The sequence below is a fragment of the Canis lupus genome, chromosome X, assembly GCF_003254725.2.
Source record: "Canis lupus dingo isolate Sandy chromosome X, ASM325472v2, whole genome shotgun sequence".
NCBI classification, from domain to species: Eukaryota; Metazoa; Chordata; class Mammalia; order Carnivora; family Canidae; genus Canis; species Canis lupus.
This window is the reverse complement of record NC_064281.1, coordinates 33,146,046-33,161,812: the sequence shown is the minus strand read 5'-3', so window position 1 is coordinate 33,161,812 and position 15,767 is coordinate 33,146,046. Positions and strand designations below refer to the sequence as shown.

Genomic DNA, 15,767 nt, shown 5'->3' with positions numbered 1-15,767 from the left:
AGTTTCAAAATGGACTTTTTGAAACATAACAGAGATAATAGTTTGAGAAGAAATTTTGAGTCTCAATAGCTTACAATTCCAGGCACAAACAGTAGATTCGAAAGAAATCTTGGAATAGTCAGAACCAGTTTTTTCTTCCTGCTTTATCACCTACCCTCTAATACTAAGAACTGAGAGGGGGAAAAGAAGAGCAAGAGAGAGGCAGCAACAGAAATAGAAATTGACAAATATTTGACACTGTACCCTGCTGTCTGTCCCCCAGGCCAAGTACCAAAGGGTGGGAAGCATGATGGAATTTTCAGATGAGTTTGGGAAACCCCAGAGCTGATAACACCTGTGTCTTGCTTTTAACACAGAGCTCTAGGAGGCAACACATTTTACAAAACTCCCTGGCACCCAGTCTGAGGAAGGAATGATAGAGAAAGCCTTGCAGTATCTCTGTAGCCAGTATGACATGGAGAGCTGCCAAGAGGTTGAGAGTCAAACCGAGAAATATTTTAGTCTTGTGATCCAAGTGAAGCAAACTCCAGTGAATGGGAGACAGCCAAGGTCCAATGGGGATAAAGAAGTCCCAGAAGACTCCAACGTGAATGTTTGATGATGATGTCCTGATTACCAATGCCCAGATCCCCATAGCCCTAGGTGTCTTATTCACATACTCTCCAGGGCTTAGCCATGACTGTGGGGAAAGAGACAGGAGAGCCTAAATTGACAAAGTAAACCCTGAAATGACTGAGGATTGCATAACATTGCAGAGATTTGGTTTCCACCATCCAGCAAAATTGGTTCAAGCAAGAAAAAAGTCTTTACATATTAGGAAAATAGACATTTCTTGCCCACATGAGTTTGAGGGCTGAGAATTTGTGTTCACTCACATTTTGAACTGTACGTAAAAAACTCCTTGGGACTTCTAATCAATTCTTCATGGAATTCCTATAGATGACGCTAATCTTTCTGCTTACAGCTTCTTTGAGAATTGGAAAGAGCATTCAGAGCCTTGCACTGCTACACGCGGTGACAATGTTTTCCCTTTGTGGTTGCTAACAAGACAGATTCCCCCACTGGGTGACTCCTTCCAGATCTTCATCCTTTGGCCCCCTTTTCAGCACAAGTGCGAGTTTCTCTGTGGACTCACCTGTTTCTGTGGACAGTCTTGTTCGAGTACTTCTTTTTTCAAAAATCATGCCTAAGGACTTCCCTTGTAATAAAGGCAAATACTGAAAATTAAGGACAAGAATACAATTAAAATGAAAAAATATATTTTGTATCCAGTATCAAAGATTATGTTTCAAAAGTTATTCTTTACATTATCAGAAAACGTAGAATATTCACTGCTTCCAAAGAAGCATTCAAAATGTTACTTAAGAAGTGAATTTAAAATGTTTTTTTTTCATGTTCTAATCAAATGGAGGAAAGGAACAGGAACTCCTACAGCTTAATGGCATGTAATTAGAAAATATTAGTTGCTCTGGGTTCAACCTGAGCACTTGTTCCAAAGTATGTTAATGTTTCCTACTGGAACCATCTTTTTACCTAAATCCATGGAAATCCATATCAATGTTCAATGACCTTGAAGATGATTGTTTCAGAGCTGTTTTCTCAGCTAGAAACAATGCTACTCTCTCACAACATGAGGCATTAAGACTCCTAAAGATGAAACCCCAGCTACAATTTTATCATGCATCCCTGTGGGAGTGCAAAGGCTTTGTTTCTGGAAGTCATTTGGAAACAATCTGGAGAGTTTGGGTGTGGGGTGGGGCTTTTCCTCCTTCCTCTTCTTGTAGATAGACTTCCTGATAGGATGAGTTCTGGAACAAGTACATTCCTGCCAGCTAACCTTCCTTATACACAAAGTATGAAGAAAAGGCCTGGGATCTTGGGGGGCGTTTTCTCTTTATTTCAGGTCTTATATGGGAATGTCAACTCATAGCATTTGGAGTCACTCTTGTTTTCAGAACTTGGAGAGCTAGTGAACTAGATAAGAAAACCAAGGTCATGTAAAACTTCCTCAACCTGAAACCAACTCTTTAAAGTGCTTTTGAACAAGCTTGGAACACAAAAATGCTTTCACAATTAAGCAGTCTAAATGAAGCTGCTGCATTAATTAAGCGTGTTTCAAACATCAATTGCTCAAAATGCAGAATAATGCTTATAGCTAAGCACTATATCCCATCTCTTCTCCTACTTGGTTACCACTTGTTTCTTTGCTAATCTAAATTATTTTTAACACTGTAAAATCATTGTGAATTTTTGGACATTATCCTAAGGATCATATATCTGATAGTCATCCACAATTGAATTTGTTGCCAGGAAAAAAATATCATCCTTATTTTTAACTTGATAGATAACACACAGAGAAAAGAATGAAGGTATAAAAATAAAATCTGTCAAGAGAAATGATTCCTTAGGTTCTGATCCAATTAATAATGAATTTCAACATTCCACATGAAAGAAGTACAATGATTTGTCATTGAACAACTGATTTTTATGCTTTTTTATGTTTGTACACTCAGTGATAATCAATTACCTTGATTGTGTGGTTTCATTACTTAGCTACAGTTTAGGACTTTTAATATATTTCATTTTCCCTCTTTCTTTGGAAAGGCTGTCTTTAAAAGGTTGGTTGATAGAATCAGAAAATAAGATGAAATGCTACATACCTCTCCTTTCTCTTTTATCCTAAATTTTAGATCTGCTGATAGCCATAACATATACTTAATTTCTTCTCCTGTAAAGTTCTTTAGAGTAAGGAGGTCACGACCCTTCAGCTGTACTTTATTTTGTAGTGGTTGTCCACATCTACAAAAAAAAGAAAAATGAAAGAGAAATAATATATTTAAGAAAAAAACCCATGCTATGGTGATTCATAGTTTTAAAACATAGCAAATCACATGGAGCCTCACGTGTCTCTGCAAAGTGCTAATCCATTAAAATTGATATGGCTTTGGTTTACATTTTAGGTATCCAATATTTTGGATGTTGATAGAAAAGAACCATTTGAGGAAGTAGTTGAATTCTTATTTGCTGGGAATAGTATCAGTGGCTTTGCCACTTATTAACTGTACAACTTCAGGCAGGTTACCTAATCTCTCTCTGTACCTAAATTTCTCACCTAGAAATTAAGTATAACAATCTTATAGGGTTATGAAGTTGAAATGATTTAATTCATGGAAATCATACAGTGTCTGGCATATAATAAGCCTTTGATAAATTTTAGCTATTATTATTGAGATCATAAGATTATACAAACAATATACAATGTCCATACAATAGAAAACATTGTGATTCTTTTTCCCCTACTGCCCTACAAATCTGTTCTTGGAGATTTGTTCTTTACTTGTTCCCAGTCAAATACAATGGGCCTTGTGGCTTTTCTAGTTCCTTTCAGAAAATAAAATTTAAAAAATCCTCTGTGCCTACTTTATTTCCCCCAAAGAGTCTCAGTAAAATAATGTGTAATAATAATAATAATAATTTTTTAACTTTAAGAAATGTACTGTAAGCTAGCACCCTTTTCCCTTCCAGCTCATGCCTAATTCAAGCTGGCCACCTCTAGAGGGAAAAGGGATGACCATGAGGCTGATTCCTCTATTTCCTTGCCATTATTCCCTCCAAGTTAAGCCTAGGGAAGGTGAGGAGTTAAGGGTCAAGCAAAGTCTGATTCTGTTCTAGCAATCTAGCATTGGTATAGGTGCTTGAGGCTGACTCTCTTCTGGGATGCTTTTGAGCATCCTTGGGAAAATTCTGCCATCATTGAGAATTTCTCACGGTAGTCCTTGGTGGTGGACAATTATACTTCTAATGCCACCCAAGGGAATACATCCAGACTCCTTTTGCAAAGATCTCCCCACCCTTCAGGAGGTCTCGTGGCCATCATGTGAAACACTACCCTGTTAGGTCTCTCTCTCAGTCTGTATTAGTTCATGGGAAGCCCTTCATGTTCTTTGCTCTGACAAGGGTCAGTTTCATTCCAGTATAAACAGCTGTCTTGTTCTGCTGTCAAAACTTCTAGGCAGCCCGTCCCTCTTACTCAAGATTTCCCAAGTATAGGCCTGGATTTGGTGTATGGCATCCTCAAGATCTCCTATTGGGGATATTGATGCCATTGGAGCCACATCCCCAGGCTCGAGGTGAGGGGAGAGTACCTCTCCCTGTCATACATAGTAGTAGCACTTTAAAAACTCTCTTCTAATATACAACCCATCTCTTGGTTTCTGAAGTCCATTTTAGAAGCTGGAAGTGATCACCAGTGGGATGCAAAAATAATTCTTGAGTATCTCTTTTCACGGAGTTCAGGAACACTCCTGTTTTAGTGGCATAGCATCTCACTTTGGAATGAGGAAAGAGTCAACACCTATTGGGCCTGAGCAGAAACTGAGATGGAAAGAGTCTCATTTTAACATTTTGTTATATCATGATGACAATAATTATTATTTGGGAATCAGTATCTAAAATAGAAAACAGGGACATTTGGGTGGCTCCTGGTTGAGCATCTGCCTTTGGCTCAGGTCAGGATCCTGGGATCCTGGGATTGAGACCTGCGTCAGGCTCCCCATGGAAAGCCTGCTTCTCCCTCTGCCCATGTCTCTGCCTCTCTCTGTGTCTCTCATAAATGAATAAATAAATAAATAAATAAATAAATAAATAAACAAACAAAATCTTTAAAAATAAATAACACTTATTATTTCATTTTCCCAGTGTTATCTCTATTTAACAATAACTATATTGTATACAATTGGAAATTATGAATAATGAAAGGCAAATTGTGGTTCACCACAGGTACTAAATATTAATTTTACTAGAAGTAAAACAACTGTCACAAAATGATCATGCTTGAATTTCAGCCTAAGTAAAGAGCTTGGGCTACCTGAGATGAAGAGTAAATTCTTTGGTGGGATTTATTTATGTCTTACAATAATGACAAGAAGATAGTCAAGAAAATCACAAATGTACTCAATTTGTTGTCTCCAATGCAATGTCAAATAACATAGACAAAGGAATATTTCACTTAACATCCAACTTTCTGGTAGAGTTGATTGATTCATTTAATCTTTGATAGATGATGGGATCCCTGGGTGGCGCAGCGGTTTGGCGCCTGCCTTTGGCCCAGGGCGCGATCCTGGAGACTCGGGATCGAATCCCATATCAGGCTCCCGATGCATGGAGCCTGCTTCTCCCTCTGCCTGTGTCTCTGCCTCTCTCTCTCTCTCTCTGTGACTATCATAAGTAAATAAATAAAAAAAAAAAAAATTTAAAAAAAAAAAAAAAAAAAAAAAAAAAAAAAAAAAAAAAAATCTTTGATAGATGAATAGATTTTTTTCAGTTGACTTTTTGTGATGTTAAGCCCTTCAGAGATTCTAGTTAGTAAGGAAAGAAACTTCCATAAAGATTGAGGGTTTATGAGTTAGTGGGCTAATGGTTGACTGATTTAATGTAAGATACTAATGACAGGGGCTCCTGGGTGGCTCAGTCAGTTAAGCAGCAGCCTTTGGCTCAGGTCATGATCCCAAGGTACTGGGATCAAGCCCCAAGTCAGGCACCCTGCTCAATGGGGAATCTGCTTCTCCCTCTATCTCTGATCCTCCCCGTACTCACACTCTCACTTGCTCTCTCTCTCTCTCTCTCTCTCTCTCTCTCTCCCTCCCTCTCACAAATGAATAAATAAATAAAATCTTTTTTTTTAAGATTTTATTTATTCATGAGAGACACTTAGAGAGAGAGAGAGAGAGAGAGAGAGAGAGAGAAAGGCACAGACACAGGCAGAGGGAGAAGCAGGCTCCATGCAGGGAGCCTGACGTGGGACTCGATCCCGGGTCTCCAGGACCAGGCCCTGGGCTGAAGGCGGCACTAAACCACCGAACCACCAGGGCTGCCCTAAAAAATCTTTTTAAAAAAGATGCTAATGACACATTCAATTCCAATAGAAATTAGTGTTTTCAGCTTATATGTGGATCAAAATTTTGGTCACCATTCTTGTTTCAAAGATGTACCATAGTGTTTAACTTTTATTTTACTTTTTTATTATTTTTAAATTTTTTATTTAAATTTTAGTTAGCACAGTGCCATATTGGTTTTAGGAATAGAATTCAGTGATTCATCACTTACATTTCAACTTTTAAAAATTTGTCATTCATCTACTCTCTAAATTTTGAACATGGATCTATGATGTATGTTTACTTATTTATATATGTGTTGCTTCTCTAATAGTGTATAAAACAAAACATTAAAAAATGTTAAAGTTTAGACTAAGAAGAACCAAATATTTTAAAAATAAATTTATAAATATACAAAAATATTTTGCTGGCTAAGCAAGTTTCTAGAATAGACCTTCATTTTCTTCCTTCCACTGGAACCCTAGTAAAAATCTTACAAAACTATGTTCAAGATTTGGATAATACTATTCAGAAACTTGATAATTTAAAGACAGCATTTAGGCAGAACATGTATTTTTACATATGTATTTTGGTTATGTGTTTGGTTCTGATAACATTAGTTAGTGATAAAATTAAACACTTGGAATATACAAGTAGTGATATTGTTGAGAAGTAAACCCTTAGATTGTTTTTCATGCAGTTTTTAGAGTCAGCTGGGTTTGAGGCTCTGTAACAGGTGTAACATGTCTGACCTGAAATGGAGGCATAGCAGCTTAAACTTACTCAATTCATGTTTAGGGCATCTTGCAAATATTTTTCTCTGGAATAAGGTCCAAGTAAGATAAAATCACAGAGTATTAACTCTCTTGACTCTGTGTCTCACAATAAAATATTAATATTCAATGGCTTAAGACTTCCTCCAATATTATTTTTAAAAGGGAAAAAAGCTTTGCTGGAAAACCCTGCTCCCCAGGATTTCAGAAATTTGTGAAACATCACTATAGTTGTTGAACTCACATCCAATGACAAGAGGAGAAACCACTCATATGCGAATTTTGAAGACTTATTTTTAGCGGAGAGCTCAAGCTCATTCTTCTGGCTGTTTTGGAGCCCACAAAATCCGAGTCATCAAATGGCGACACTTAAGGGATTCAGTACCCTCCCCCACTCTCAGCCCTTGCAGGATTGTGTTGTATCTACTTCCTTCTAAATACTCACAGGACTACAAGTTTCATTCAAGAGACTCTCACGGATCTTGGAATTGTGGTGGTGGTGGTGGTGGTGGTGGTGTTGAGTCTCAGAGAAAAAGAATTTAAAAAGAAAGGAAAGGAAAGGATGCAGAGAACTTAATTTTTCTCCCCCCTTCCCATGAAAGGAAGCAGGAAAATAATGGTGAAAGAGGAGACCCAACACCACCTTCAGCTACTTCAAAAAAGCTCCAGCTTCCAGTTTTCACAAGCAGGAGACAGATTGGGAGAAGTGAAAGGTCTCTGGGTCTTTCTCAGGTTTGTCCTTATACTCCAAGAAGTCAGAATTAGGGTTGGATTTAGGGTAGGGTGAATGTTCTGCTGTTGGGATTGCACTGGGAGATGCTGCTCTTGTTATTTCTCCATTGACAGATTGAAGTTTAAAGATAAAAAGAAGACACAAACATTCTGCTTGAATCTTCCCATTTTGTCCAGACCTTTCATTTAAAAATGTATATAGCAATAGAAACCTTATTTCAAATTATTTCTCTTAGACCACAATTAATCAGAATACTTCTTTGTGACTCCAATCTCTATACGGCAGTCACTGATAATATTGCCTTCACTCTTGCCCTGTGATCACGCCTCCAATAAATGTTAGCAGATAAGCTTTTTTTCCCTTAAATACAGATAGTTCTGGCTTTGCATGGTAGTATGCATGGTAGTAGTACTGTAAATGACCATTAAATCTGCAACCATGCAAAACAACCTTAATAATAAGTTGGAAAAATCACAATTGTTCTGCGACTTTTAATTTTTGGTCAAAACATTAAACACTCTCATATTGTCAGTTACAAATGTGTAGGGAAGTGAAAAAATAGTAAAGCAAATATATTTATTACACTGTAATTTAAAACATTAGAAATATTGAGAATTATAGTGTTTTATTTTTTGTAAAAACTGTCAAGACCAGTTTGAACCGTGCATGCTATCTTCTTATAATATAACATATGTTACAGAGCAAACATATTGTCTGTGCTTTGGTGAATTGTCATACTTTCTAAGTTTGGATAGACTTCTAACATTTATCCTTTGTACTTTCAATATGTAAAAAATATCTGATAATTCCTTGAATGTGAAGTGTTTTGCTGGTGTCACTTCCTCTGGAACATCTTTATACTTTGTGTCACAGCCACTTTCCTCATTTATGTCAGTAAATTTGTCTTCGCTAAATTCCTCTGGCTGCATAGCTAGAGTCTCTTAACCAGTAGCAGAGTCAACAATCCCACCATCAGCTATTTCTTCTATAAATGCATTCCCATTTGATTCAAATGTAGCTGCCAGTGTGATTCTTTACTTCTCTACTGCCCTTTGGTCTCTGTCAGACAATTCCTCCTTTCAGTTATTCATTTTTATAAAATGGCACATCAGTTTATCATTGGGGAAAAAAGAAGGCAGCGCAACTATACTCTTTGCTGTTTGTATGTAAACTGAATAACAGATGTGCAGTGAACAATCACCAAAACTTTGAAAGAAGTGATGCAATTGGTCACGGATCATGATGTGCAGCTGTTATTTACATAGTGATTTGGGTACAAAAGTGCTAGCCATGAAGTTTTTACTTTATGCAACTACTCACAATTAATACACTGTGGCAGCTGAAATTTGAACTGTGTACTTGAAAAACTGGTGTTATGTGATTCAACTGTGGTAATTGAAATTCCTGCATATTGGGACCTTGCAAAGGAAGGACTGCCTATGCTCCAAATGCTTTCTCATTGTGGGACTCTTTCACATATCATTCTTTCTGTCCAGAACACTATCTCCTTAGCTCTCAATGCTGGCTCCTTCTTGCCCTTAGGTTTAAATACCACCTCCTGGGAGATTCCTTTCCTGTCTGTACTAAGTAGTCTCTACTTTGTCTTCATTTTGTTCATGATACTTATCACAATTTTTAAATATGTATTTTTTGTATCTGTTTATATTACTTACTTTTTATCTTCCCATTGAACTTTATGATCCATGCTGGCAAGGATCCTGCCTGTTTTGTTTACTAATATATACCCAGGGCTTATTGTAATGTCTGGGATATGGTAGGTATTCAATAAATACTTCTTAGGTAAAAGGACGAATGAATCATATTATGTCTCTGGACAGAAGTATAACAATTTGCATAAGAATGAATTTAGCAGATTTCTGAGAATGAACTTAGATTTGCCATGATGGATTTTCAATATCCTGATCAAAGTCTGATGACCAGAAAAAGATACCAAGAGCCCCCAAAACAAAATTAATGTTGAGAGAAAAGCATGTATGGGGTATGGCCCAGGCTGAACACAAGATTTGAGTCTCAGGGAGGAAAACTGATTGTGGCCTAGTGTGTGGATAAAGCTGAAATTCCCCAGGGCTCAACTACTCTGGCATAGTATTTACACTCCTGGGAACAACAGTTAGACATATACATGTGAAAAAAGAGCATTATAACCTTGGATCTCAGGCACAGTAGTCTGAGTCAAGTGCAATAACCCAGAAAACTGGGGATCCCTAGGTGGCTCAGCGGTTTAGCACCTGCCTTTGGCCCAGGGCGTGATCCTGGAGTCCTGGGATCAAGTCCCGCGTTGGGCTACCAGCATGGGGCTTGCTTCTCCCTCTGCCTGTGTCTCTGCCCCCCTCTCTCTCTTTCTATGTCTATCAGGAATAAATAAATAAAATCTAAAAAAAACCCCAGAAAACTGGTAAGAGGACCTGGTGGGACAAGCTTTTGCCCATAGCATCATGAGAGCCAAATCCAAAGTAGAGTAATAGTATACTGATATATACCAATACTTTGGTTCCATCTCTCCATGAGCCCTTCTTGTATAGAATAAGTCCCCAGGGTTCTTAGGGACAAAAAAGGTAGAGAGGTAGATACTGGAAAAAAATTTTTTTTTAAATTTTTTTATTTATTTATGATAGTCATACAGAGAGAGAGAGAGGCAGAGACAGAGGCAGAGGGAGAAGCAGGCTCCATGCACAGGGAGCCCGACGTGGGATTCGATCCCGGGTCTCCAGGATCGCGCCCTGGGCCAAAGGCAGGCGCCAAACCGCTGCGCCACCCAGGGATCCCCGATACTGGAAAATTTTTAAATTGCATCTCAACCAGTGAAGATCAGTCATATTGTTCAAACCATTGAAAAATCATTAAAGTGGTCACCACCTTTCCCAATTCTATCCAGGAGGTGGGGCAGGAAATGTTTGCATAGGAAAAATAGCTGTTTTTCATAGATATCGAGAACTAACCAGGAAAATTTATCACTGGAAGGAAAGCAAACACAATGGTTTGAGTTTAAGTTCCTATCCTGTTTACCTCAAAGACCTCCTCTTGGCTCTGAAATGGAGCTGCCACACCTCTTTCCTAAGCTACTTAAAGATTAGAGAAAAGTAGAAGAGCTCCATAATTGTACCATATTGAAATGCCTCTGCCACATGTCCCCACCTTTTTTCTCTGGTCTGTATCAAGCATTTCTTGCATTTCTGGTGATTAATCCATACTCGAATTAGGCAGCTCAAACCACTGGCATAAATGGCTTCTAAGTTCTTATAGAGACCCCATGCCTCAGTTGGAGGCAGCTTCCTCTGGTTCCAGAGCACCTGAACCAGGACCAGGACTGTTGTTTTAGTGTTCCCATAAAATACTTAGTTTTCTTATACTTCAGTGTGTCTCCTTGGTAAACAGACCTGAATACACATTATCATTCTTCAGCCAACACACAATGGGGAGAATACAATATGGGAGAAAACAATGGGAACCATGTACAGATTTTCTGTCAAAACTGTCATTGCACTCTGGGTAAAGCCAGGGCTTTTAAAAAAGCAAGACTAGTTCCTTACATTAATTTTATCCCTTGAAAAAATAATTACAGAGATTTCTCAACCCCAAATCATTGAATGCTAAGAAGTTAAGCCAAGGTAATAGTAGATTTTTGTGTTAGCTTTACCGAAATATCTTCCTAGCTAGAAAATGGAAGCATATTCTGTATTGGCAGAATAAAACCTTTCATTGCAAGAGGCTGCATTTTCCAACTCTGGTTAATTGTTTGGAGCACGGGAGGAGACCTGGATGTGTTCCTTTGTATAATTGTATTTTATTAGAAGAGAAAGTGCTTGATTCGAGTAAACTGTGGTTAGTCAGAGCAGGCTTTGCCAGAATAGGAAAAAATTCAGTGTTAAATGGTATTTTAATCCCCATGGAAAATTTGAGATGAAGACTTTATCTTCTGGAGGCATGAGAGGGAGTCAGTGGGTCTGATGGCTGAGATTTTTGTGTTTCTTTAACGTTGCAGATTGGTGCAACCATTAAGGCATATTTTCTTTGTTTTTGTTTTTTTTTACTCAGATATTTTTGTTGTATTTTTAAAAAGGAGATTGTGCAAGGATAGGATGGCCAACTTGATCAGTTTGAAAGGATCAAAGTAATCAAAGCAGTGGAATAAATAGGGCAGTGGTTTTTAATTATTCCAGTTCTAGTCCTAGTTCAGCTATGACCTTGGGAAGATCATTTTCCATCTTTGGCCTCAATTCCTCATCTGAAAAATTAAGAAAATGAACTCAAAATCAGTGATCCATCTTGACTTTGTCTTCCACAACACTCATGAAATTTATAAACACAAGATTTCCCAAGGCCATACTGGAGCCATCTGAATTCTCAGTGGCCTGTTTTTAATTTCATCACTTTCTTGCCATCTCAGGAAATCATACTGCAATCCATGCAAGGGAGACTGACTTTATTTTCATAAAATCCTTGAATCTCATCCAATTAATTTGAAAAAAAGCACTAATTACCTCCAAATTTCTTTACTTCATTAACAACAGTAATAATAGTCTATTGCTAAAAATGGACTTGCAGCCTTTCTCACGGTTGCCACATGCTCATATGTGGTATAAGTAAGTCACTCTTGCAACTGACTGACTAGGTGGTCTCTAAGAAACCTGAGATCATCAATCTTCTAAAATGGTGCGACTTCCTATTTGTCTGAAAATTGAAGAGGGTTAGCTTTGTGCACATGTTCTTAAAGGGCTGGAACCCTAAACTGTTGAAAATCTGTATCTGCCTCTACTTCTTCTATCTCAGTTAAATCACTAAATTACTAAAAATAACAAACTATAAATAGACCCAAATTTTATTGTTGGTCAAGGGAAACATCATGACCCCATTCCATGCCTGGTCTCAGACCTTGTACAGTTTTCTGAAGTCAGGAAACATATTTTTAAAACGGCATTCATTTTCAGTTATGACAGAAGATGCGAATAGTCAAAGAGGACTGTTTTCTGTCCTCTAGAAGAGCATGGATGGCCTATAATTGCTTCATCCATGTGTCCACGTGTGTAGAGATAGTATGTGTGTGGGATGAAGGGAGCATAATGAGTTATGTAAGCCCTTAGAAAGGTCTGGAATGAAATACCTGAAAACCAGTCACCTCCACTCCAATCCATAACCTCCACAAAATTGGGTGGCTTAGCTCAATATTCTCTGAAGAAATTTCTATTTGTGAGATGAAATTGAACTGCACTTACAAATTGGTCTTCTCTGATAAAAAAAGAGATTTTTTAGTGGTTTCTTTAAAAGCTATAAGTGGTTTCCCTAATAGGCAACAAATCATAGGACACTGTCTATTATCCATACACCGCCAGGCTCTAGAGCCTTGTTTGTGAGATGAAAAGCCTATGGATTGGGTGTTTTCGGCAGTCTTGGTGTCTGATTCTATTGATTTTGGAGGAAAAAAGAAATAATAATTGACTAAAATGATTGATTCAGGAGCCTGCATGAATGTCTTCAGCCACACTTAAGCTGTTATTTTTATCCTGTCCATGGCGATATGGCGGCTCACTTAAAAACTGCAGTCCCTATTTTGTGGCATTGCCACACCCTAACCACACATTTTCTTATTACTCTCTAGTGTTAAGATCATGTGGTATGTTCTGTAGTAAGATCTCTCTACCTTTCCCAAGAGATATGGGGGAAATAAAGACCTCGGATCTCTGTGGAAGGCTGAAAATCAAAGTAAAGGTACAATACAGGAAGAGTTGACAGGGAGCTTTTCTCTGTTGTTGAGAGGTCATCAAAGGCCATAGGTCTTACTGGAGACAGCAATTCTCAGATCATCTAGCTGGCAGGTAGCGTAGCTAACTAAAAGAGTTGGAAAGAAAAACGCCCATGCCACATGAGAACAACACCATTTCAACATTATCCCATTTTCATGAGACTTATGCTCTTAAATTCCTAATGACATGGGTGATTTGAGGCTTTCATATTTCAAATAACCGGTATAGAGTTGGGCTGATTTGGCCATGCTTTTGCCTCAGCCCCCATTCACTGTGAGAGATGGCTAGCCAAGACTCTGTGAGTTACAGTCTGGCTACTGGATATAGATGATAGAATATTACTAAATACCAAAGAAGCCCAAATATTTGGAAGGGGTTTTATTTGCAAAATTTGAACTTGTTATCAGTATTTTAAAAATCAATCATCACTGTAATTTTCAAAGAAGAGTATAAGTTCCAAACTTTGGTTATTCATTCAGTTGACTATTTTCAGCTCAGTGATGATTCTTTTTTAAAAACTATGGAATAAAATTTCATCATACTTTTCTCTGATGTAATGCAGTGGGATGGAATAATAAAATAATGAACATTCATCTGTCACTTTACAGTTTTCACACATTATCTCACTATCACTAGACTGTGACTTCATGTGTCTGGTATGAAATACCCTCTTTACCTTCTTTACCACTGTATTCCCTAACACCTTGCATACAGTGTGGCACAAAGTAAGTGCTCAATAAATATTTATTAAATGAATTGTTGAACTACCTTGTGATGTAAAAAGAGCAGATATTACTCTTTTTTCCCATTTTATAGGTGAAGCAACATTACAGAAAAGTTTAGTGACTTGCTCAAGGTCAATAGAACCAGCAAGTGGTAGTACCAGGCCTTGAATCTAGTTCTTTAGACTCCAAAACCTGAACTTTCCTCCACATTCCTGGATTATGTGGTCTGATTCTAGTACTTATTGGTTAAGTGCCATAATCTGTTTGGGCCTTATTGACTCTATCTGTAAATTAAGAGAGGGCTAATACTATTCTGTGGCTCCAAAGTCCCATCTAGGTCTAAGATTATGGGCTTTATTTACAGTATTATTTACAATGTCATCTGACTTCTAAAAGTCTTCTATTAACCAAGGAAATGGTACTCGTGGTAGAGTCTGGAGAGAGAGGGCTGCCAGGTAGCCCAGAGGAGGGACTCAGGGCCACTGTCACAGGTCTACTTCCTAACAGTGGGAGAAACTTCAGACTAGAAGCTTCTCCCTTCAGAAAGTCAGTGAGGTTGTTTTGAGGTCGGTTGTAAAGGGTCTCTGGGAAAATTCTATGTGATTATTAACGTGCAATTACTCTAGAAGCTTTCTGGCAATAATGTGCAGCTTTGATGGCCTTCCTTCCTTGGTTAACTTATTATCCCTGTCCCCTTCCCCACAGACACACTCCACACCACCTTCCACTGCATGTTCAATAGCTGTAAGCAGGATGTAGCTTTTATAATGAATTCATTGGAAACAGCTTCCTTTTTTTCACATGCTACCAAGAATTTCAGGGATAGATTTCAAATGTGGATTTTATTTTTAAAATATCATTATCCTCATCACACATAAGGCTCCTTTGCATCAGCTTTGTAAATATTTATCCAGTTGTTATTTGGGGTCTGGTATTTTTTTTTAAAAGAACTGAATAATCCCCATTCCCTAGAATGATAGATTATTTTCAAGCAAACCCAAATACAAACTGAAGGCCCTGTATAAATTAGTTCTCATTTTCTTCAGCCATTAGCCCATTTAAAACGTACACAAACAGAAGATGTCAAGAACATTTAGTCTATTTTACCTGCCGAGGGTAGCCCCCACCCCCAGCCTGCTATGAAATCTGATTACAGAGGACTGAGAAATGAAAGCTCAGCTGGAATTAGAAATAGCTGTCTCAAATAAGGTTAGAACCTGGCCCTACACCCTGCAGAAAGAGGCCTTTTCAGGCTGCACTCCTTTGCAGAAGAGAACTTCATTTATCACCATTGTTCCTAAGTCAGACTCAAATCTCTGGCCATCACTTACCGAAAATTTCGAACCACGAAATTGTGACCGTTTCTAAGAGCTGCATTGTTCAACAGGATCCTCAAATTAAACAGCATCTTCGTTTGATAATGAAAAAGATTGTATGCTCTTGAAAATGCCTCACCAAGGTAGACAGTAGGGTCCACCTAAAAGCTAAGAACGATTTCAATTGCAGTAAGAGAGCAAAGGTAATATCACCCTTCAGCTACCTTATCAAATTCTCCTGGTTAGAGATACTGCAGGGCAGGGTACAGGAGCACCTGAACTTTAAGCCGAGCTCTACCACTGTGTGTGTGTGTGTGTGTGTGTGTGTGTGTGTGTGTGTTTAGCAGGAATCCTGATTCTTTTGTGCCCAGGCTCCTCATTTTTCATAATATATTTATACTGTCACATACTTGTACCAAATCAATTGATAAGTACTCATTGAGCATATAATACATGCAAGGTACTGCAGTACTGGCTGGTGTGAAGGTACATAGAAATAGCCTTTTCAGAAAATGAATCATCAGTGTAAAATCCCAGATGTAGACACAATATCCCTGCATATTTCCAATGATAGTACTTTTGTAA

General features: G+C 38.0%; 1 protein-coding gene across 1 annotated transcript in view; it reads right to left on the bottom strand.

The window, feature by feature from the left end:
* Positions 1-15,448, bottom strand: part of OTC (ornithine transcarbamylase) — a 69,823-nt gene extending 54,375 nt beyond the window's left edge. Inside the window, exons 1-3 of the mRNA XM_025440054.3 lie at positions 15,198-15,448; positions 2,661-2,799; positions 1,136-1,217 (exon numbers count right to left, since the gene is read on the bottom strand). Coding sequence (XP_025295839.1) covers positions 1,136-1,217; positions 2,661-2,799; positions 15,198-15,274 — 298 coding nt within the window. The 5' untranslated portion in view covers positions 15,275-15,448. The remainder of the gene's footprint in view (positions 1-1,135; positions 1,218-2,660; positions 2,800-15,197) is intronic.
* Positions 15,449-15,767: the final 319 nt, after the last annotated feature.